Here is a 22,968-nt window from a genome sequence, read left to right as displayed (position 1 = left end):
TAGTTTCAAACCTCTCTGCCAATAACAGCTAGTTTTTAGTTTCTAACTCCCCACTCAAACCACTCCCAGACAGTCATAGAAACATTTTTTGCTTGAGCAATTTTTTCCCATTTTAATGTACATTTTCTCCCAGAGAGAGAAAGAGCCAGTGACATTGGATCTTTTATAAGACCAGAGGAGGTCAAAGCAACTTCCCGCAGGGTTGGAATTAAAGTAGGCTGTGTGGTTGGTCTGATTTATGCACCGATGGTGGACTCAAGATCAAGGTCTAATTTTGGGCTTGATAAAGGTGGATGGAAAATATTGATTGTGCTAAATTCTGATTACGTTTGCAAGGTGACATTATAGACTTTTCTACATGCAGGGCATTATTGCTTTATGATGCAGACATTTATACTTTGATTACATTTGATTACTTGACACACAGGGTAGTTAACTCAAAAACACAATTGTCATGAATAACAGTCTTACAAACATACATAGACTGATTCAACACAATGTATATACAGTGGGGGGGAAAAGTATTTGATCCCCTGCTGATTTTGTACGTTTGCCCACTTACAAAGAAATGATCAGTCTATAATTTTAATCGTAGGTTTATTTGAACAGTGAGAGACAGAATAACAACAAAATAATCCAGAAAAACGCATGTCAAAAATGTTATAAAATGATTTGCATTTTAATGAGGGAAATAAGTATTCGACCCCTCTGCAAAACATGACTTAGTACTTGGTGGAAAAACCCTTGTTGGCAATCACAGAGGTCAGACGTTTCTTGTAGTTAGCCACCAGGTTTGCACACATCCCAGGAGGGATTTTGTCCCACTCCTCTTTGCAGATCTTCTCCAAGTCATTAAGGTTTCGAGGCTGACATTTGGCAACTCGAACCTTCAGCTCCCTCCACAGATTTTCTATGGGATTAAGGTCTGGAGACTGGCTAGGCCACTCCAGGACCTTAATGTGCTTCTTCTTGAGCCACTCCTTTGTTGCCTTGGCCGTGTGTTTTGGGTCATTGTCATGCTGGAATACCCATCCACAACCCATTTTCAATGCCCTGGCTGAGGGAAGGAGGTTTTCACCCAAGATTTGACGGTACATGGCCCCGTCCATCGTCCCTTTGATGCGGTGAAGTTGTCCTGTCCCCTTAGCAGAAAAACACCCCCAAAGCATAATGTTTCCACCTCCATGTTTGACGGTGGAGATGGTGTTCTTGGGGTCATAGGCAGCATTCCTCCTCCTCCAAACACGGCGAGTTGAGTTGATGTCAAAGAGCTCCATTTTGGTCTCATCTGACCACAACACTTTCACCAGTTGTCCTCTGAGTCATTCAGATGTTCATTGGCAGACTTCAGACGGGCCTGTATATGTATTCTTGAGCAGGGGACCTTGCGGGCGCTGCAGGATTTCAGTCCTTCATGGCATAGTGTGTTACCAATTGTTTTCTTGGTGACTATGGTCCCAGCTGCCTTGAGATCATTGACAAGATCCTCCCGTGTAGTTCTGGGCTGATTCCTCACCGTTCTCATGATCATTGCAACTCCACAAGGTGAGATCTTGCATGGAGCCCCAGGCCGAGGGATATTGACAGTTCTTTTGTGTTTCTTCCATTTGCGAATAATCGCACCAACTGTTGTCACCTTCTCACCAAGCTGCTTGGCGATGGTCTTGTAGCCCATTCCAGCCTTGTGTAGGTCTACAATCTTGTCCCTGACATCCTTGGAGAGCTCTTTGGTCTTGGCCATGGTGGAGTTTGGAATCTGATTGATTGATTGCTTCTGTGGACAGGTGTCTTTTTTACAGGTAACAAGCTGCGGTTAGGAGCACTCGCTTTAAGAGTGTGCTCCTAATCTCAACTCGTTACCTGTATAAAAGACACCTGGGAGCCAGAAATCTTTCTGATTGAGAGGGGGTCAAATACTTATTTCCCTCATTAAAATGCAAATCAATTTATAACATTTTTGACATGCGTTTTTCTGGATATTTTTGTTGTTATTCTGTCGCTCACTGTTCAAATAAACCTACCATTAAAATTATAGACTGATCCTTTCTTTGTCAGTGGGCAAACGTACAAAATCAGCAGGGGATCAAATACTTTTCCCCCCCACTGTATTGCAGTGCTTTAGTCCACATAGCAGAGAAAATACATTATTCTGGCCAAATATGATGTCACAGGGTTGCATTCCCCTCAGAGAATCTCTAATGGCATGCCTATTGAATTGCAGTAAAAAAAAAAATTTAAAGGGCATAAATCCTCTTAAGAACATTTAAAATGACATTGTAATTGTCAAAATGAAAGCATGATGCAATGAACATAAATGGTGCTGAGGGGAGAGGTAATTACACTACGACATCATCAGCTTTAGGCCTGCCACAGATTTTTACCAAAGAGGCTGTGGAAACATGATATAAATATCAGAAGAAACAAAATCCCACATTTCAAATTTCCTGTCTGCAGCTCATGAGTAATTTTCAGAGGCTTAAAAAAACATTCACTCAGACAGGACACCTCAATAAACTTTCCGCCAAAGAACAAAATGAATCCTCTTTTATCATCCATGTCACCCCACTGTCTTCAGGTGTTATCAAACGGAAGGGAGATCCGGAAACTTTCATCCACAACTACAGTATTGACCTAGGTTTTTGTAAAGGATGAAATAATTGTGTGCACTGAGGAAGTTGTAAGACAGGGTATCCTTGTTACATTTTAAAATGAAAGACTCTCACTAGACTCTCAGTTGACAGAATGGTCTGACTAGATACACTCCACCCTTAGATTGCAGGCTCTTCCTTTGGCTTTCTGTCAATATACTATGTTCACTGTATAAGAAAACAAGCCAGAATCACCCTTGCTGACCTAATGGGCTGTCAGCAATGTTACATTTTATGTTGAGCATGTACTGTACTTTTCTATCACAGCATTACATAAATAAACTCGAGGAACAGAGGTAGAGAAGGGCTTTACAAGGAGGGGAAGCAGGGGATGAGAAAGACTACACAGATTATGACAAAATGTCTGAGATGCCTGAGAAGTAGGCCGTCCATCTTCTGGTGCAGCCTGGAACACGTATACTGAGCTGTACAGCTAAGGGAACATTGTGTCTGAGGGTATCTGAGGATACTGCCTGACTTTAAATAATTCCCCCATGCTCAGTCCTCTTGTCTCTGTATGACATTCTCCCATGAAATGTTGAGTTGTTCTCATTACACCAGAGAAAGTCAGAAAACAGAGAGGCAGGCAGACAGATAGACCATATGGTGTTAGATTTGAGCTGTTCAATTAAAAAGACACTGAAGTACATTCATGAATGTTGACACCTGACAATAAACAATTAAACACTCACATTTCTAGATATTTCAGAAGGACATTTAAGAAGCTCTGATTGGACATTGCTAGCCAGGGAAAGCATGGTAGAGGGCCATTGCACCTGCTCTAGCAATATTTATGCAGTATCATTAACAAACTTCTCACTGCACACACACGTGTCTCAGGGATCTATTTAATCTGTATTGCTGATGCGTTACAGATTACGTGATAGAAATGTAATTTCCAATTGAGCCGACATATGCAGTGTTTACCATGATTGCGCTCTCCGCTAAACACGGGAACAATGCTTTCAAATCTCAATCATGCTGTAACCCGGAACAATTGCGATACGGATTGAATAGAGACATTATTCTAAAAACGGAAAACATGTACTGGAGTAGTGCTCCAGATATTGTGTCCAAAATGATTGAACTTTGTTTAACAACAGGGAAATATGTATACTTTGAGATACTGCATAAATACAGCAATGCAGGTTGAACTGAATTGAGATCAGAGTCAAAGAAAGCTAATGTTCACAACTAAGTGTGGTATATGATTCCAGCAGGTGCCATATCAGGGTTGTAGTTGAATCACCAATATTGAAGTCCAGGTTTTCAAGACTCATGGAGATATTCAAATTCATGTCATTACAATTATGAGCAAATGTTTGTATAACATCAATACCTGGGTGTCCTCATATACTCACCTTTGATCAAGCATATGCATGTTCAGTAGTAGGGTAACGTGGGGTAACTGCCCCCCACGCCATAATTCTCACAGAAATGACTTTATGACACCAATTTTTCTTTCCCTTGCTGCAACTACTCTTGCTCAACTAAACTTTGTATCTGTCTCATCCAAAAAATGTAGGTCACTCTACCAAAACGATTCTGAGGTAAGTTGATCTAATATTTTTAAATTTACAAAAAGTTATAGAACCCCCCACCCCCCTCCATTGGGGCAACTTATAGGCAATCAGAATGGAGAAAGCCCATTAAAACCACTTAGAATGAATTTGTTGGCATCCTAGAATCAAGCATTACTCATAAAACATATTCAGAAAAATAAAATAGTCATACTGTCAAAAATGAAAGATATAGTGATATATTTCGCCTTATTGCACAGCCCTAGTAATATTTGACCTTAACTATTTCAGTGTAAGATTCCCTAAGTAAGAAATAGGAAGACTTTTATACAGCAGTTATAGAACACAGGAGGACAACAGTCTGAACAAGTTAAAAAAATAAGATACTATTTATTTATGATATTTAAAATGCTCATGAAAACCATGGATGTCCACACGCAAACTTAAGTCACTGAAGACAAACAGACGCCTTACATTACAAATAAAATGGGTTTGGAGGGAGGAGGCTGTTAACTTTATTTTGAAGATTCCAAAGAGAACAAACCACCAATAATGCAAAGTACATTGTCTATTAGCAGAGTCCGTTGCACAGGGTCACATAGAAGTGTATGTTTAATTGTATTGACTCCCTTGTAGTCGAAAAAGGGGGACGACATGATTGAAGTGTAGCTGATTTGCTGTTGAACCTCCATTTGTAACCAACAATTCAAACTTAAATGTGACACAAACTATTTCCCCACAGTCATTCAAATCTGGAACATACATAAGAATTGGTATAGGTCAACTCTTCTGTATGTTTTTCCCAACTCTCAGAGCATATTGCATTGCACTTTTTACAGGATATTCAATCTATTTCACAAAATATGCTGCTGTGCTATAGGTAGTACAAAGTTATGCAATAGTTTTATTTATAAAACATTGCTTAAGTACATAGGAATTATCTAATGTTATAAAAGGCTTGCAAGAAATGGCCCAGGGATGAGAAAGCAAATAGATCAAACAGTGCTGGTAAATGAAAGAATGGTTATCAGAGGCAATAGTGTTTGATGTTGTGAAATACTCCATAATGGGAAATGGCAAACCCTTATCAAACAAGATTTGAGCAGCTCTTTGACAGGAGCATCTGTGCCCTTGGTCAAAACCATGCGCGGTAAACAACTCTCTGTTTGTTCCCCTCTCAGTCTCAAGGCAGAATCCCTTGCCTGCTAGCGAATGTTGAAGTCAGGCGGTGATATAATTAGTTATTAATCGCTGCCAACAAGTAGAAATGTCACCATTTCCAAAGTGGACGAGAGTCTCTAATTATTTCCTATTACCATGAAAGGAAAATGCCAAATATGTTTGTGATTTATACAGATAAGAGGACAATATACCATTGACACCTCCATGACACACAGCCCCAACAGACCACAGAAAGCACAGCAGTGAAAATCAATTTAATTACTCATCTTTCATATCTGTCACTTTAAAACAACAACTGAAACAGTCAAAACCTGCAAAAAAATAAACCATTAGACATTGTTGATTGCTTTAAAAAAGGCCAATTAGTACATAAAGAGCTAAATTAGTGAAAGCATGCAAATACTACTATAGAATATGACAGACTGTCCTCTATTCTGTTGAGCACGGGAATCAGAAAAGAAAACGTACACAATTTTTTTTTCCTATGATCAGGAAGTGTGAGAGACTACTATGACATTATTTCAGGTCTCAAACAGGGAAAATTATATAACTGTCCAGATTGTTTTAGAATGAGAAATGGCTTTATTACATCTATACGGATCACCACTGTAGGTTGTATATGGATGACATTGAAGGTCTTGTGTTTGGATTTGGCACCTTGTAAGATACCTTATAAAATGCAGCAGCTAGAATGATGGGATACCTTTATCACTTGTATTAGTAAGCTATAATAAAGCATTATTTACAGAAAAAAAATCACAGAAATGCCACCCACTTGTCCTTTACAAATGCAACAAACATGGGTGTGGTTGGTAGCTGCTTTGTCTAAATTAGTTTAACATTGGTATTCTGTAGTATATGATTTTCAGGTTCTTAATAAATACCAGACAGAGGTATTTTTACTTCATTCAAAGCAAAGGAGTTGACAATGTCAGATAAAAACAATAAGTTATATCCTTTTTCTAAAGTATTTATAAAATTAAATACTTTGATACTGAAGCCTAACTAGCTGCATTTTATTTTTCCTTACACGCTGACTGAGAAAATGTAAGGGAGGACACCTCTACCAGCAATGACATTTTGTCCTCTTTCAGTGTTCAACAATCAAATTTTAAGTTCATAAAATGTACAACAAGTAAGGAGGAGTGACAGGTGTACAGGATCGATGGAAATACAGTATGCCAGAAAAGAATGGCACTGTCTAAAGCCTTTGTACTTTTTCCTAGCAGGTAGCAACTGAGAAACCTTCCCCTGATACGTTTTATATTACATTATGGTTTGAGGGGATAATGTATCTGGGACTTCTGTTATTTGTAAAAATTATACACGGTGTATACAAAACAAATTGTGACTCGCATTAGCTGAATGTCTGTTGAATAACCAATGTGAAAACGGTACGTGTATGTTTGGTGTGTACATTACCCTTCAGAAGTGTCATTTGTTTTTCCATATTGTTGGTTGTATTCATTTGGTTACTTTAGCCATGTAAAAGTTCACTGTCTGAGATTTTGTTTTCAGTCTAGGTCTAGGACACGTCAACATGAAGTCCTATACAGCAAAGGAACCCAACAGTGTGTGACAGACCAACAGACAAGTGACTGACTACAGGCTTGTTTGAAGTTCAGTTCAGTCAAGCATTCTTTAACTGTGAGTGGCTACTCTGCAATTTAATCAAATCAGCCTATTGAACAAACATAACGGGAAAAAAAAGAGTTGCAGCAATGCTAATTCAGCTTATTAAAATCATTTATTGTGCTCCAGAAGAGTAATTACTATTTAACCAGAAAGAAAGACAAGTGACAAATAATCTACAATACAACTGCCATACCCACTCACATAGCGCCCTTTTCACAGACATTTTGAAAGAGCGATCACCCTTTGACAGATCTTAAAGATCTTCATAGATCTCAAAGATGTTGAGAAGCGTTTTATATAAAATGGCACTCGTTGCATTACATTCATTCACAATGCTTGACCCTCCTCTGTCTGGGTAACACAGGTTAGGCATGAGCCACATGGTCACATTATAGTTTCAGGTACCCCCCCCCCCCCCCTTCTTTCTCTTACCTTCTAGAAGTCCTGCATGAACATTTGGAAAAGCTCTCCTTCACCACTGGCTCATACAATTTTAACACCACTCTGAGGGAGCATGATGGAGAGAGTACAGTGAGCAGCAACTATCCATATTCATACCTAATTGAAAATGGGGGGTGCACAGAGTGAGCTGTTATGGGAGGGAAGGAGGATGGGAGAGGAGAGTAGAACAGGTTGGCTCATTTCTAACTCTGTTTACAATCCTGGGGGGGGGGGGGGGGGGGGGGGCTGGCTTATAATGTTACTTGATCATTTATCCTTAGTGCAATTCCATGTTTAATTCGCTGGGCGGTTCTCTCCCTCCAAGTGTCATTTCTCCAATGAGGAGCCTTGTTAAGAGGTCACAGCACTGTGATACAGGCTGGTGAAACTGCTTGGGTGTTAGTTTTGGGACACGTGAAGGTTTTGTTATAATTTATGTTCACCTCCCCCAGAAAAGCTACACCTTGTCTACATCTCATTGTTTGGAAGTGTATGTTTTTACTTTGAATGACTGTAGAGCGCCAGTAAGTAAAGGAGGTGGAGCGAATGTCACAGGAAAATGGCAGTGGTATTATGTTTCTTACTATTTTATGTCTTACTTATGAGTCGTCTCTTACTAATGTATTTGTCGTCTCCACTCTCTGCTTGAGTACAGCAGGCCTTTTTTTTGTTTAGAGAGAACTATTTTCCCCTCAGCGGCTTCCTCCTTTAAGCTATTCACTCTGGTTTGTATTGTATGACACATTATTACTCCACTTGCCTGCGCTAGCTGGCAGAGGGAAGTTGCACTCTAGCACTGCGAGGGCAGGAACACTCACTGGGGCTGCCTAAGGGTTCGTGGGACAGTCATGGTAGCATGCCGACAGGCATGTACAATGTGACACCAAGGCATGTGTAAACTATGCTAAAGAAAAAGGAGAACTAAAAGTCCAGAAAATCTGATATGATACAGTACAGCATCTTCAGTAGAAAATAAAAAAACTGGCAAATGGTATTTACTCTGAGAGACGAGGGTGATGGCAAACCGGTTCTACTGCAGTGAGCAAGAATCTGACTGATCACTGTTCCCTGCCTGGGAGAGGTGTACCATGGGAGTTCCTGGATCACTATCTCTCTCTCTCTCGCTCTCTCTCTGTGTTGAGTTGCAGTGACGACAGGATGAGAGGACCCCCTAATCAACCATGTCAGCGGAGGGCCTCCTCGCTTCAATTACACATTTATACGCATTAATCTTTAAACAGCGCTACGGAACATACTCTATGAAAGGATAATAGGAGGAAAGAAAATCTATGCAGTCAAGAGGTTCTACTATTTCCTAGTCTTCACCTTCCCTTCTTCATAGCCCTGGGCACGCTTTGTGTTCAGGAATCATTCATATGAACCCCCCCCAAAAAAGGATCAACAGTGCAGGTAATTACTTTTCTACATTAAAGTGGTCTTGAACTAGTCAAGAGTGGTGATAAGAAACCCAATATGTATAATATCAAAGAACATTGATCCAAACTAAAAGAGTACAATGAAAGGTCCCTCCATTGGGATCCCAAACAGCGAGTGATTCACCACTATCAAAAAGTTGTACCAACACAAATTGTACAAAACTAGTCCTTATACCCATGTTCACTCAAGCTATTGTGTATGTACTGTAGTTACCATAAGCCCACCCTCCCCTGCTGTCCCCAATTATGACCCATGACCATTACCCATGTGACCATTCCCAAAGTCCTGTGGATTTGTAAGCTAATCAGTAGTGTTCCTTCAAACCAATCCAATGGGGATGAAAAGTATTCTTAATTATGACTTAATCAGCAGAACAGCCATCAAGCAGATAAATTGTCATGCGCGTCGTGCTAAAAATATCCAGTATCCTTTGTCCTCCAGCTCTCGGTATAGACAGCACTTGTGTGATGAAGCTGTATCTGCCAGAAAGCCAGTGGATCCCCCCTTTTTTGTTCTGCTGGCAGATTTGCGGTATTGACGCCCAAGAAGGACTTAAACAGCATTGGTGCTTTGTGTACATATCTAGATATGTAAATAGGTTCTATACAATAAAACTGTTCCCCAAAAATAAATTGATGAAAAGAATCCAAGACATTTAAAAAATGTCTACATTGTGCATATTCTTTAAGAGTTTTCCCCCTCTCTGTAGATAGTTTTTGTCATATCTTACACTGCCTCTACTTGTAGAGTAACACATGCCTAAATTGGTTAAGCGGCATCTCATCTTGGCTCCAGAAAGAGTAATCTACAGTTTGATGCCTCAGGAAAACAATATGTTTTCTTTCATTTACAAAGCGGCCCTGCTACTCCTCTGAGGCTCCACTGAGGTTTCTCTCTTTTCCATGATAACAGGGTCAAGCAATCGTTTATAAAATTCCGAAGGCGATATCTATAGCTGGAAAAGTTGACCTTGTTATGTTGCAATACCAGAAATAAAAATGATCCTTCTCTTTATGAATTTTTTCATTTGAAATATTTTTGTACTTTTAATCATATCTTCTTTTATATAAAATGAAATTATTCTCCCGTCCCAGCAACATTCCTATATTCCTTTCATATATTCACAGGAGTAGAAGTTATTCCACATCCGTTTGATTCAGGCTGGGTGTGAGCTCTGGCGTGTGCTGTGTGTGTCAGCGTCCGTCCGTCCGGCTATACCCTGGTGGTGGAGTGTGAGTGTGGGTGAGGCAGGGTGTTGTTCTGTCCACTACTGGGGAAGGTGTTGAAGTTGTGCAAGGACTGGCGGCCCTGCATGGTGTTGGGGATCATGGTGATCGTGTTTGGGGTCATGAGGGGGATGTCGTCCGGAGAGCGTCGCATGGCTAGCGTGTAATCTGGCGGGCAGGCAGTTCTCAGAACCACCTTGTGTGGGTGCATGGCATCACACTCATGGTCCAGATCCGTGTGCTTCATCTGCAGGGACATGATCTCCTCCTCCTGCGTGTGCGCCAGGTCGTTGGTCGTGTTGCGCTGGGGGCTGCAGCGCCGGTGAACGTCGTGCCGCCGCTTGTCCTTCTTGTAGTAGAGTGCCGCAAAGGCCAGGATGTTGAGGAAGAGCAGCGAGGCGCCCACGGCAATGGTGACGCTCAGCTCTGTGGAGTAGTCTCTCTGGTCCACCAGGAAGGGCTGGTTCTGACTGTCCTGGGTCTCGGTGGGGAAGGGAGGTGGGTTAGGCCTCTTGGTGTTGACAGGGATCTTCTTTGGTGTCCTGGGGGTGACCTCTGGTGGGGGGACCTTGGTTGTGGTGGAGATGATCTGGGTGACCTCGTTCAGGCTGTGGAGGTGGGGCACCAGCTCCAGCCACAGGTTGACCTTGTTGGCTCGGTAGTGCTCCTTGACTCGGGGCTTCAGGCCAATGTGGAGGTACAGCTGGTCCTTCTGGTTGTAGCGCGTCCACGCCACCTCCTCGAAGCGGTTAGGCTTGGTGTGGATGAACTTGGTATCCTGGGGGACTGGCTGGTTGGGGTCACTGCAAGGGAAAAGGGGAACTTAGTATGAGTAAAGCACCACTACACAGCATGAGGAATGGAGGCTACTTCCAGCAGAACGAGCACCATTGTCTGGGAATGGCATATAGAGCCATCATAAACTGGCTAAATGCAATGTGGAAGCATAAATCTCGTATGTGCCCTGTGTTAAATGTTAATTTACTGTTATATACAGTACCAGACAAAAGTTTGGACACACCTACTCATTCAAGGGTTTTTCTTTATTTTTACTCTTTTCTACATTGTAGAATAATAGTGAAGACATCAAAACTATGAAATAACACATATGGAATCATCTAGTAACCAAAAAAGTGTTAAACAAATCAAAATATATTTCATATTCGAGATTCTTCAAAGTAGCCACCCATTGCCTTGATGACAGCTTTGCCCACTCTTGGCATTCTCTCAATCAGCTTCACCTGGAATGCTTTTCCAACCGTTTTGAAGGAGTTCCCACATATGCTGAGCATGTCACACCCTGATCTGTTTCACCTGTCTTTGTGCTTGTCTCCACCCCCTCGAGGTGTCGCCCATCTTCCTCATTATCCCCAGTGTATTTTACCTCTGTCTGTTGCCAGTTCGTCTTGTCAAGCTTACCAGCGTGTTTTTCCGTGCTCCTGTTTTCCTAGTCTCTGTTTATCTAGCCCTCCCGGTTCCGACCCGGGCTGCCGGGCCCTGACACTGAGCCCCCCTGCCTGACCATTCAGCCTGCCTTGACCTTGAGCCTGCCTGCCCCCACTGACCTAGTTTATGAACTTCTGCCTGTCCCCGACCTGCTCAATGCCTGCCCATTGTATTTCAATAAATATCAGAGACTCGAACCATCTGCCTCCTGTGTCTGCATCTGGGTCTCGCCCTGTGTCATTATAGAGCACTTGTTGACTGCTTTTCCTTCACTCTGCGGTCCAACTCATCCCAAACCATCTCAATTGGGTGGAGGTCGGGTGATTGTGGAGGCCAGGTCATCTGATGCAGCAATCCATCACTCTCCTTCTAGGTCAAATAGCCATTACACAGCCTGGAGGTGTGTTGGGTCACTGTCTTGTTGAAAAGCAAATGATAGTCCCACTAAGAGCAAACCAGATGGGATGGCGTGTCGCTGCATAATGCTGTGGTAGCCATGCTGGTTAAGTGTGCATTGAATTCTAAATAAATCACAGACAGTGTCACCAGCAAAGCACCCCCACACCATCAGATCTCCTCCTCCATGCGTCACAGTGGGAACCACACGTGGAGATCATCCATTCACCTACTCTGCGTCTCACAAAGACACGGCGGTTGGAACCAAAATCAGACCAAAGGACAAATTTCCACCGGTCTATTCACGCAGTCTCCTCTGAACAGTTCATGTTGAGATGTGTCTGTTACTTGAACTCTGTGAAGCATTTATTTGGGCTGCAATTTCTGAGAGTGTAAACTCTAATGAACTTATCCTCTGCAGCAGAGGTAACTCTGGGTCTTCCTCTCATGTGGCGGTTCTCATGAGAACCAGTTTCATCATAGCGCTTCATGGTTTGTGTGACGGCACTTGAAGAAACTTTCAAAGTTCTTGAAATGGTCCGCATTGACTGACCTTCATGATTGGCTCCAATGCATGAAGGAAAGAAATTCCACAAATTAACTTTTAACAGGGCACACATGCTAATTGAAATACATTCCAGGTGACTACTTCATGAAGCTGGTTGAGAGAATGCCAAGAGTGTGCAAAGTTGTCATCAAGGCAAAGGGTGGCTACATTGAAGAATCTCAAATATAAAATATATTTTGATTTATTTAACACTTTTTTGGTTACTACATGATTCCATATGTGTTATTTCATAGTTTTGATGTCTTCACTATTACTCTACAATGTAGAAAAGAGTAAAAATAAAGAAAAACCCTTGAATGAGTAGGTGTGTCCAAACTTTTGACTGGTACTGTATGTAGATCAATAGTATCCCGATGGTCCCATTGGGCTCCTTGGCTGCAGAGGGAAAAAGCCATTGTCCTCCATTATGTTCCAAAAAAACAATTATTTCCATGACTACAGTACATGCTTAAAGGAAATGCAAAAAAGGATTCTAATGTTTTTCTTTCGAGAATTGCACTCTCATGGAAACTGTCATTTGTCATTAATTAACAGCATGTTAAAGAAAATTGGATGAGACATTGACATTGATATCCTGTCCAAGCTTTAAAAACATAAAAATGAACACAACCAAAATGGTACTCAATTCATTAACTAGAGAAATGTGTAAGTATGACATGCATGCACGCACATACACAACATTTTAAAATAGGTTTCAGTACCGCACGTACCCAGTTTTGGCAAAATTAGTCCAGTAGGTCATCACCACAGCGCTGAGCATGATGTCGTTCTTGGAGAAGTTACAGGGGAATAGCTCTGTGGGGCCAATCATGGGCAGGCCAAACACATAGGGGATCTCGTCGCCGTGGGAAGCGTCTGCCCAGGGGGGCACCTGGTCTGTCTGGCAGTGGTGGTAGAAGGCATAGAAGTACGTTGGCGACCCAAAGCTGGAGTGGAGGTCTGCTGTGGCCACGGCCGGAGCCACCCATTGGTGATCAGTGAACAGGGCTAGTAGGGTCTTCCTCCTGGTCTCTGGGTTGTATCTATCAGCCCAGTCCGTGTACATGAATTTTATGGTCTCCCGCAGAATGTCCTTTCCCTCCGGGTAACCGTACAGGTCATCCACGAAGCTGGACACGGCGTAGTCAAAATCATTGGCCTGGACGCCGTTCTCGTTGTCTACGATAAGCTCCACAAACTTCAGGCCCTCGCCCTGGTTGACGCCCAGCATGATGTCATAGTTGAGGAACTCGCCCTGCTCCATGAGGATCTGGGGGTCGTCTGGGATGACGTCACCGTCAATAACAGGCCCGAAGGCGATGTGGTACCGTGCAGGCTGGATGTCCTGATCCACCAGCTCCTTGTAGTGCTTCTTTTGCAGACACTCCACCAGGTCCACCGTGTCTTTCAGGTTGCAGCCCACTTTCTTGGCCAACATGCGAGCATACTTAGCAGGCTGGAAGCTGACGGCCCAGCTGGACAACGCAGTTCCACTCTGTGCTATAGCTCTCTGGAAAAGTCCTGCAGAGAGACAAGATAGAAGCCCACCAGAGTGAGAAAACACCTCATAGAATCACAATGCATTACACACATGACATGCATCTACCACTGAAACTATGTCATGACTTAACACATCTAAATGTAGTGTGATGTGTATTCACACTTACATCAAAATGTGCCCTTGAACAGTATATCATTTTCATAATTTCACTGATAAACAGCCTACTTTTACTTTAAAAGTTGAATACCTTTTTATAATGATTACTTTGATGATACTGATGCAGCTATTACATTTGCAGGCAATAGACATAACTCTCCTCAAATCCTTAAACATGTAAAAGTCAATTTGTCTGGATTAGTTTATTGTGCCAGTCCTGGGAGAGCAGAGGGAAACATTTATCTATTGCCTTGACAGACATCTGCATCGTTAGCAGTGATTAGGGCTTTACAAACAGACAGACTTGCTATTTCAGAGTTTGCTTGCCAAGGTTTGTAGACAAACATGTTACGCCATTTTACACAGGAATTATCATGATATCACATACTAATACTATACTGTATACTAGTGCTTTTATAATGAACTACCCATGTGCCTTATCATAAAACATTTTCTGTATCCTTTTCTCACACAGGGTGCACAGTGCTCATTAAAACGTGCTGTTTTCATGTGATCAAACACATGTGACACACACCACACAAGCCAGGTACTGTAGGAAGACACCATGTAGTGTGGGATGATAAGGAATGAGATGGAGAAAGAGAGAGAGGTAAAGAGAGGTAACTAGTCTGTGTTACCATGACAGCCCATGGGCTCAGTTTTGACTTCATGCTTTTTATAAATGTTGATGAATTGCTAATTTTTATAAACAAGAAATCACATGTATTTTCATGTAAACATGTATTTTTATCATTCTAATAAGTTAACAAAAACTTGGTTTAACTATCACATTTTCAAACATGTTGATATGAAATCTTTCGATCTAACCCACAAATGTACATTCAGAAGAACACGGAAATGAAGCACATTCACTGTAACTCCCATCAGCTACAGTATATGTGGATTCTGTGGTTTCCATGGCACTGTAAGGTCGCCTAGGCAGAGAGCTCTTGTACATTTTGTAAATATTTGTATAATTAATACATTTTTGGCATTTTTCCCTGCAAACTTTTTGTTTTAAGAATGAACAATTAATATAGCTAAATAATATCATCAGAATCCACCACCGAGTTTATCAACTGAAGCTGGCATGTCATTTCTTTGTTTGGCTAGCTAGCTAATGTAAGCTGGCTAGCTGGCAATTGTTTTGATTCGAATGCCAGCCGTCAAACACTTTGAAAAGAAGGTTGATGACATCCGCTCCTCATTCACTCAGCCTATTGGTCCACTTGTCCCACTCACACAGAACAACCCTATGCCTTGACCTCTTTCTCCCCTCTCTCTCCAGATGAAATCATGCGACTAGTGAGGTCCGGCCGCCCGAAAATCACCCGCTCAACCCCATCATCTCCTTCTCCAGACCTTCTCCCATTCCTCACTTCCCCTATCAACTCATCCCTGACCACTTGCTGCATCCCCTCTGACTTAAAAATGGCCTGAGTTGCTCCCATCCTCAAGAAACCAACAATTGACACGTCAAAAACTATAGACCTGTATACCTTCTTTCTTTTCTTTCCAAAACACTTGAGGGTGCTGTCTCTGACCAACTATCTCACTATCTCTCTCAAAACGATCTTCTTGACCCTAACCAGCTTCAAGATGGGTCACTCAACCGAGACTGCTCTTATCTGTGTCACGGAGGCTCTCTGAACTGCCAAAGCTGACTCTCTCTCCTCTGTTCTCATCCTCCTAGATCTATCTACTGCCTTTGACACTGTGAACCATCAGATCCTCCTCTCCATCCTCTCAAGGCTGGGCATCTCAGGCTCTACCAGGTGACATGGAGAGGATCTGTGTCTGCACCACATACTCTCACTACTGGTGTCACCCAGAGCTCGTTTCTAGGCACACTTGGCTCCATCATATATATCCTCACATGGTCTCTCCTATCATTGCAGTGCGGATGACACAACTACTTTTCTTCTTCTCCCCTTCTGACATCCAAGTGGCGACACGCATCTCTGCGTACCTGGCAGATATCTCAGCTTGGATGTCGGCCCACCACCTCAAGCTCAACAAGACTCTTCCTCCTGGGGAAGGCCTGCCCGCTCCAAGACCTCTCCATTACGGTTGACAACTCCACGGTGTCCCCCTCCCAGAGTGCAAATAACCTTGGCGTGACCCTGGACTGTTAACACCCTGTCGTTCTCTGCAAACATCAAAGCAGTGACTCGCTCCTGCAGGTTCAAGCTCTACAACATCAATAGAGGCGCAGGTCCTAATCCAGACGCTTGTCATCTCCCATCTGGACTACTGCAACTCACTGTTGGCTGGGCTCCCCGCTTGTGTCATCAATGCCCTGCAACTTATCCAGAACGGTGCAGCCTGGTGTTCAACCTTCCCAAGTTCTCCCATGTCACCACGCTCCTCCGCACACTCCACTAAGCTTCCAGTTGAAGCTCGCATCCACTACAAGACCATGGTACTTGCCTATGGAGCAGGTGCACCTCCCTACCTTCAGGCTATGCTCAAACCCTACACCCCAACCCGAGCACTCCATTCTGCCACCTCTGGTCTCTTGGCCTTCCACCCCTACGAGAGGGCAGCTCCCACTCAGCTCAGTCCAAGCTTGTTCTCTGTCCTGGCACCCAAATTGTGGAACCAGCTTCTCCCTGAAGCAAGGACAGCAGAGCCCCTGCCCATCTTCTGAAAACATCTGAAACACTACCTCTTCAAAGAGTATCTTAAATAATCCCACAACACAACCCAACACACCTCCTTACCCCCCCCCCCCCGCCCCTACTAGCTCTGACTTTGATGATAGTGACCTTATTGAGGAAAGAATTGACTTACTATGACTGTGATATGTGGTTGTCCCACCTAGCTATCTTAAGATGACTGCACTAACTGGAAGTTGCTCTGGATAAGAGTGTCTGCTAAATAACTAAAACGTAAATGTAAAATGTGTGTCCGGAGGTTGAGGATGAAGAGAAGCCCGAAAGCAAGATGGCTGAGGTGTGCAGTGATGAGGATCCTAAGGCGTACTAAGTTACAAGGCTACTCTTTAATTATCATTGAAATGAGGTGTGCTTTCTGGCGCCACATGACTGCTGTAGCTTCACCCAAGTGGGTTCTTCATTTTGGTAGTAGTGAAGCCTAGCTACACTTGCTACAGAGTCCATGAACTGGAGAAGCCACACTGACAGCAAGGATGGCGAGACACCTTGATGACACCGTGCTGCCTGCCTGCCTGCCCCCGAACTTGCTGCAGAGATCATCTTTGCTTGCTCTCCCCCTTTGACCACCTCCCTCCAATGACCACTCAAGCCATGAACTTTCCAAACCTCTCATGACCTTCCATCAATTATGTTGTTGTTGTCGTTTTCTAAATTGCTTGTATTTTTTGTGTTGCTTTAAAGCACTTTGAGATAATTTATGTAATGAATAGCTCTATAAATTCTTATAATAATTATTTTTATGTGTATCTCAATATATACTTTGGCAATTGTTACAAAGTTGTAGGAGCAGAGCCCTCAGAGACCCTGTGGTGATGGCTCAGAGGAATACATAGGAAAGGATCATATATCACTGAAAAGGGCTGTCAAATCTTGTTCAATGTAAAAGTGTTGTCATTCACCTGCATTGGCAGCAGTGACTAGGATTTGACGTACTGCGTCTGAATGGTGTTTCATACTGTGGTATGAATATTAATACTTTGTGGAATTAATCTCTGAAGACAATAAGATTAGAGGAAGCAATACACTGACATGGTAACATTTACTGGGGCTCCCCTGGGAACGTGGATTAGGAGATGAGAGAGTGATACAATCAAAATAAAATGGGGCTGTGTCTGGTATTCTGGTAGGAATACCATCAGATTCTACAGTATATATGGTCACTGCTTTAGTCAACTTTAACCTTCTCCCTGGGTTAGTAAACCTTCAAGAGTTTTACACAATATAAGGTCCAGTGGCGTGTCAAATCACATAATCAAAAGCACCCTTATACAGCCATTCCAGAACAAAATACTCACATCAACTCAAATCACACAGTAATGAAGGTGGCATGCGACACCGAAAATTTTCAAAAGTTGCAACCTCTGCATTATACCTTTGGTTGAATTGCTCCAACGGTTACCTTCAGAATAATGGGACAGGGTCAGGAGGTTAACACAGGAGGCGCCAGCCCCTGATCCAAAAACAGTTATTCGTAAAGGGTCACCACCAAAGAAAGCAATATTCTCGCTAGTCCAGCGCAGAGCTTGGATCAGATCAAGGAGTCCGTAGTTTCCCTTGGAAGCTTGGTCCCCAGTGCTTAAGAAACCTGGAAGACAGAGAGAACAAAACAGAGAACAGATCAATAAACTGGGCTGTCTTGGAGGTATGAACACAAAGCTACCAAATATTTTTATAACTAACCCAAGATAGACCACAGCCTGTCATTTCCAATGGGAGCAAATTAATCATAGTGGGTAGAACAAGCAAGGAGGTGGGCAGAGCCAAGCATTAGCTAGCGAGAGCCTATTGGGGTGTTCTAGCATTTATTTGCATATTTCTATTAGGGAACGCCTACTCTGTGAAGTGTGTGTTTGCAATAACTCAATTTTCCCTTGCACTCCTTCTAAACAATGCAGTTTTTTTTACTTTGGCAAAGGGGAAAGTCTACAAAACGTTGCCCACTCTATTCATAACAGATTCTAGTTTTGGAAACAGAAAACTGTATTGAGATCAAATGTTTAATCGATGAGAAAATTTGCTGAATATTTGCCAAATCCATCTCGCTCCATCTTCTCCCACTGCCGGCCACTGGGCTTCCTCTCACCACCATATGTGACCCGTTTCAGGAATCTAAGCGTATGTTGCACATCACTACTTCACAAGAGAGGCATTTGAATGTCTATTTTTTTTGTTATTATTTTTGGCAGAAACGCCTTCAGGAATTTTCATGTGCCTTAATAACAAACTTGTATTCCCTCTGTAAATACGAATAAAAATGAATAATTACGAGCCTAGTTGGTTTAGCCTCGGAAAAAGTAGGGGAACCTTCCCTCTAGCCATGATTGGCTGAGGTAATGGATGGGCTGGACATGCCAGGAGATGAGTTTGGGTTGGTCTGCCATGTAGCGTGCTTCCGTCTATAACGTTAGCTGCTCAGTATGTGTTGATAATCCTTTGTACCGCATCTTTTTAAAATATATAACATTAGCCATCGAGAACTACAAAAGTTTCGCTACTATTCTCAATAATATTGATGCGCTGAATTTAGCAGGCGCTATTAACAGATCAGTTGGAAAATGTTGTGATGGGCTACTTTCTGCACGTCATAGTAAGTGTGAATCGGAGTGAATTGAAACAATGCTGGCCAAACAACATGTAGCTACAAACAAAACAGAGTTAAATGGTTCCAGTCTGCCGTTAAGTGTTCATCCATTTAAATGGGTGAGAGTCTAGCTACATTTTCAGATATTATACGTTTCTAATTTTGTCAAAAGTCGTTTTTTTATTGCAAGTTAAAGCTTACTGTTCGCTAGCTAGCAAACGTTAGCTTGCTGGCTCGTAAGATATCATGTGTATGATCTGTGTAATAATAATATTTGAATCTGAAGGCCATTTGCATTCCTAGTTATTGCCTAATGTTCGCTAGCTAGCTAACATTGAACCTAGTTGGTTAGTTTTAGCTACCTGCAGATTCATACTACAGCTATGACAATCAGTTTGTATTGGTAGTAGTATGAGTTGAGATTATGCCGGTTCATTGTATAGTTAGCTAGCTACATGTCTAAACAAAAGACTCCACTGCGCCAGATGATTACATAGCCCATCAAGTTAGCCAGGTGTGTCTGGGGGTGATTAGGGCCATCTATTGTATTTCATGAACATGTGTACATGTCTAGACAATAGTGACCCATCCACTTAGTTAATGTGGCTGGGTGAGGTTATAACATTTATTTCACATGACCCATCAATTTAGACAAGTGTGTCTGGGTAAGCATCATCTAATAATTATCTGGACACTGTTTGATATTTCTACTATGCAACTATGCAAGTAACCATTTCACTGTACCGTTTACACCTTCTGTATCCTGTGCATGTGTTAAATAAACGTAAGATTTTATTTGATATAGTGTGTGTTTACCAGAGACGGTAACGTTAAAAACAACATGACCTGCACCAAAGTCAGATTAGGATATAGGCCTAGGAGTTTTTCCTTATTGTATGCTACTACTTTTACCACTTTTAGCCTTGAAATCTTTGGTTGTTTACTACACTACTCACTCTGTTAAGAACAAGGCCTCACAAGTGAAACCTTAAAGAGATGGGTGGGGCTAAGGCTTAAGAGGGTGTGAACAATGCTGAATTGGTGTAGTAGACAAAGAAGAGCACTCCAGTAGGTGTACCAAAACATTCAACGGCCAAAAAAAGCGGGGTTACAAGTTTATCAACTTTCAAAGCAGAATTACTTACCCATTGTTCCTCAATTGCAGTGTATGATATACCATTTTCTAGCACTGAGTCTCTACTTTTTTATCCAATGTAAAAAACACAACTTCAAATTTTGCTGCATAGGACCGAATTCAGGTGGTGGGTCACACATACTTGGTGAGTGGAAACGCCAACCGGATGCTTTACATTTACACATCCGGTGAAATATCTGTCTCATTGTTCTATCTGTGGTGCTATGGTTCATTCCTATGCAAACACTGATTATGTCTTTGCATATTTTACAGAAGTTTATAATGTAGTCAAAACTTAGCAAGAAACTCCATTTAAAGTTAATGAGAGAGAAAGCTAAATTGTATATATATTTTTAAGGTATTTCATAGTGTTTGATGATTAAACATCTTATTGAGTCTACCTGGAAATGACTCACAACAGACTCATTACGCACAGCACAGTTTTACATGCAAAACCAACAAGCTTGGGAATGTAATACTTTTGGCAATAAAACGGGAGTTATTACTCCAAAGAGTCAACTAAGTGGATGCTATGCTAAGTATCATTTTGGAAATCCAATTTTGAGGTAGACAGATTTCATCCATACTAGAGGTCGACCGATTATGATTTTTCCACGCCGATACCGATTATTGGAGGACCAAAAAAAGCTGCTACCGAATAAATCGGCCGATTTTTATATATATTTCTAATATATATATATATATATATATATATTTCCCCAAAAAAGATATAGATGTACTATTGTAAAGTGGTTGTTCCACTGGATATCATAAGGTGAATGCACCAATTTGTAAGTCGCTCTGGATAAGAGCGTCTGCTATATGACGTAAATGTAAATGTAATAATGACATTTACAACAATACTGAGTGAACAATGAACACTTTGATTTTAACTTAATATAATACATAAATAAAATCAATTTTGTCTCAAATAAATAATGAAACATGTTCAATTTGGTTTAAATAATGCAAAAACACAGTGTTGGAGAAGAAAGTAAAAGTGCAATATGTGCCATGTAAAAAAGCTAACGTTTAAGTTCCTTGCTCAGAACATGAGAACATATGAAAGCTTGAGTCTTCAATATTCCCACTTAAGAAGTTTTAGGTTGTAGTTATTATAGGACTATTTCTCTCTATACCATTTGTATTTCATAGAACTTTGACTATTGGTTGTTCTTATAGGCACTATAGTATTGCCAGCCTAATCTCGGGAGTTGATAGGCTTGAAGTCATAAACAGCGCTGTGCTTCAAGTATTGCGAAGAGCTGCTGGCAAATGCAGGAAAGTGCTGTTTGAATGAATGCTTACGAGCCTGCTGCTGCCACCACCGCTCAGTCAGACTGCTCTATCAAATATCAAATCATAAACTTAATTATAATATAACAAACACACAAAAATACGAGCCTTGGGTCATTAATTTGGTGAAATCCGGAAACTATAATTTCGAAAACAAAATGTTTATTCTTTCAGGGAAATATGGAACCGTTCCGTATTTTATCGAACGGGTGGCATCCCTAAGTCTAAATATTGCTGTTACATTGCACAACCTTCAATGTTATGTCATAATTATGTAAAATTCTGGCAAATTAATTACGGTCTTTGTTAGGAAGAAATGGTCTTCACACCGTTCGCAACGAGCCAGGCGATCCAAACTGCTGCATATTCTCTGACTCTGCTTACACTGAACGCAAGAGAAGTGACACAGTTTCAGGCACTGCATTGATTATATGCAACGCAGGACAAGCTAGTTAAACTAGTCAACCATGTGTAGTTAACTAGTGATTATGTTAAGACTTATTGTTTTTTATAAGATACGTTTAATGCTAGCTAGCGATTTATCATGGCTCCTTGCTGCCTGCACTCGCGTAACAGGTGGTCAGCCTGCCATATAATTGGCCATAATCGGCGTTCAAAAATGCAGATTACGGATTGTTATGAAAACTTGAAAATCGGCCCTAATTAAATCGGCCATTCTGATTAATCGGTCGACCTCTAATCCATAGCACATGAAAAATACACTATGGATAAAATAATTCAATGTAGTCTCAGCTGCAGGGCTGCAAACAGAACACCTTTAAGAATGTCATTGGGACGCTTACCATGTCATATAGGCCTACAGCATTAAGTATGAACCCTATGTTACCATAGAAACACATTGAAGTTGTAGAAAATCATCAAAGCATTCCAAAAATATTGTGATTTATATTATAAAAGACATCACTAATTAGTTACATAATGTATCATATATCATGCTCTAGCTTACTAAAGAATTCAGAGAATGGCTTGCTGTCACATCTAGATCCCACACTATTTTCCCGACACTGTTATAGTAAAGACGTTATGTATGCTATATGAATGCAAGATTTGGTTCTGGGTGCCAAGATTAGTATCAAAAGAAACACAGAAGCCTAATACCAGTTAGTAACTTCTAGTTACTAT

The 22,968-nt window shown here is 41.6% G+C and overlaps 1 protein-coding gene across 2 annotated transcripts in view; it reads right to left on the bottom strand.

Moving 5' to 3' along the window:
- Positions 1–7,670: 7,670 nt before the first annotated feature.
- Positions 7,671–22,968, bottom strand: part of LOC106613924 (neuroligin-1) — a 287,560-nt gene continuing 272,262 nt past the window's right edge. For both annotated transcript variants that reach the window (XM_014216730.3, XM_014216732.3), the window contains 3 exons: positions 18,186–18,398; positions 13,210–13,999; positions 7,671–10,892 (listed from right to left, as the gene is read on the bottom strand). In XM_014216730.3, the coding sequence (XP_014072205.1) occupies positions 10,076–10,892; positions 13,210–13,999; positions 18,186–18,398 (1,820 nt within the window). In that variant the 3' untranslated portion in view covers positions 7,671–10,075. The remainder of the gene's footprint in view (positions 10,893–13,209; positions 14,000–18,185; positions 18,399–22,968) is intronic.

This window comes from Salmo salar, chromosome 10, assembly GCF_965601325.2.
Source record: "Salmo salar chromosome 10, fSalSal1, whole genome shotgun sequence".
In the NCBI taxonomy this organism is placed as follows: Eukaryota; Metazoa; Chordata; class Actinopteri; order Salmoniformes; family Salmonidae; genus Salmo; species Salmo salar.
Note: the sequence above shows the minus strand (reverse complement) of the source record. Positions and strands in the feature narration are given on the sequence as shown.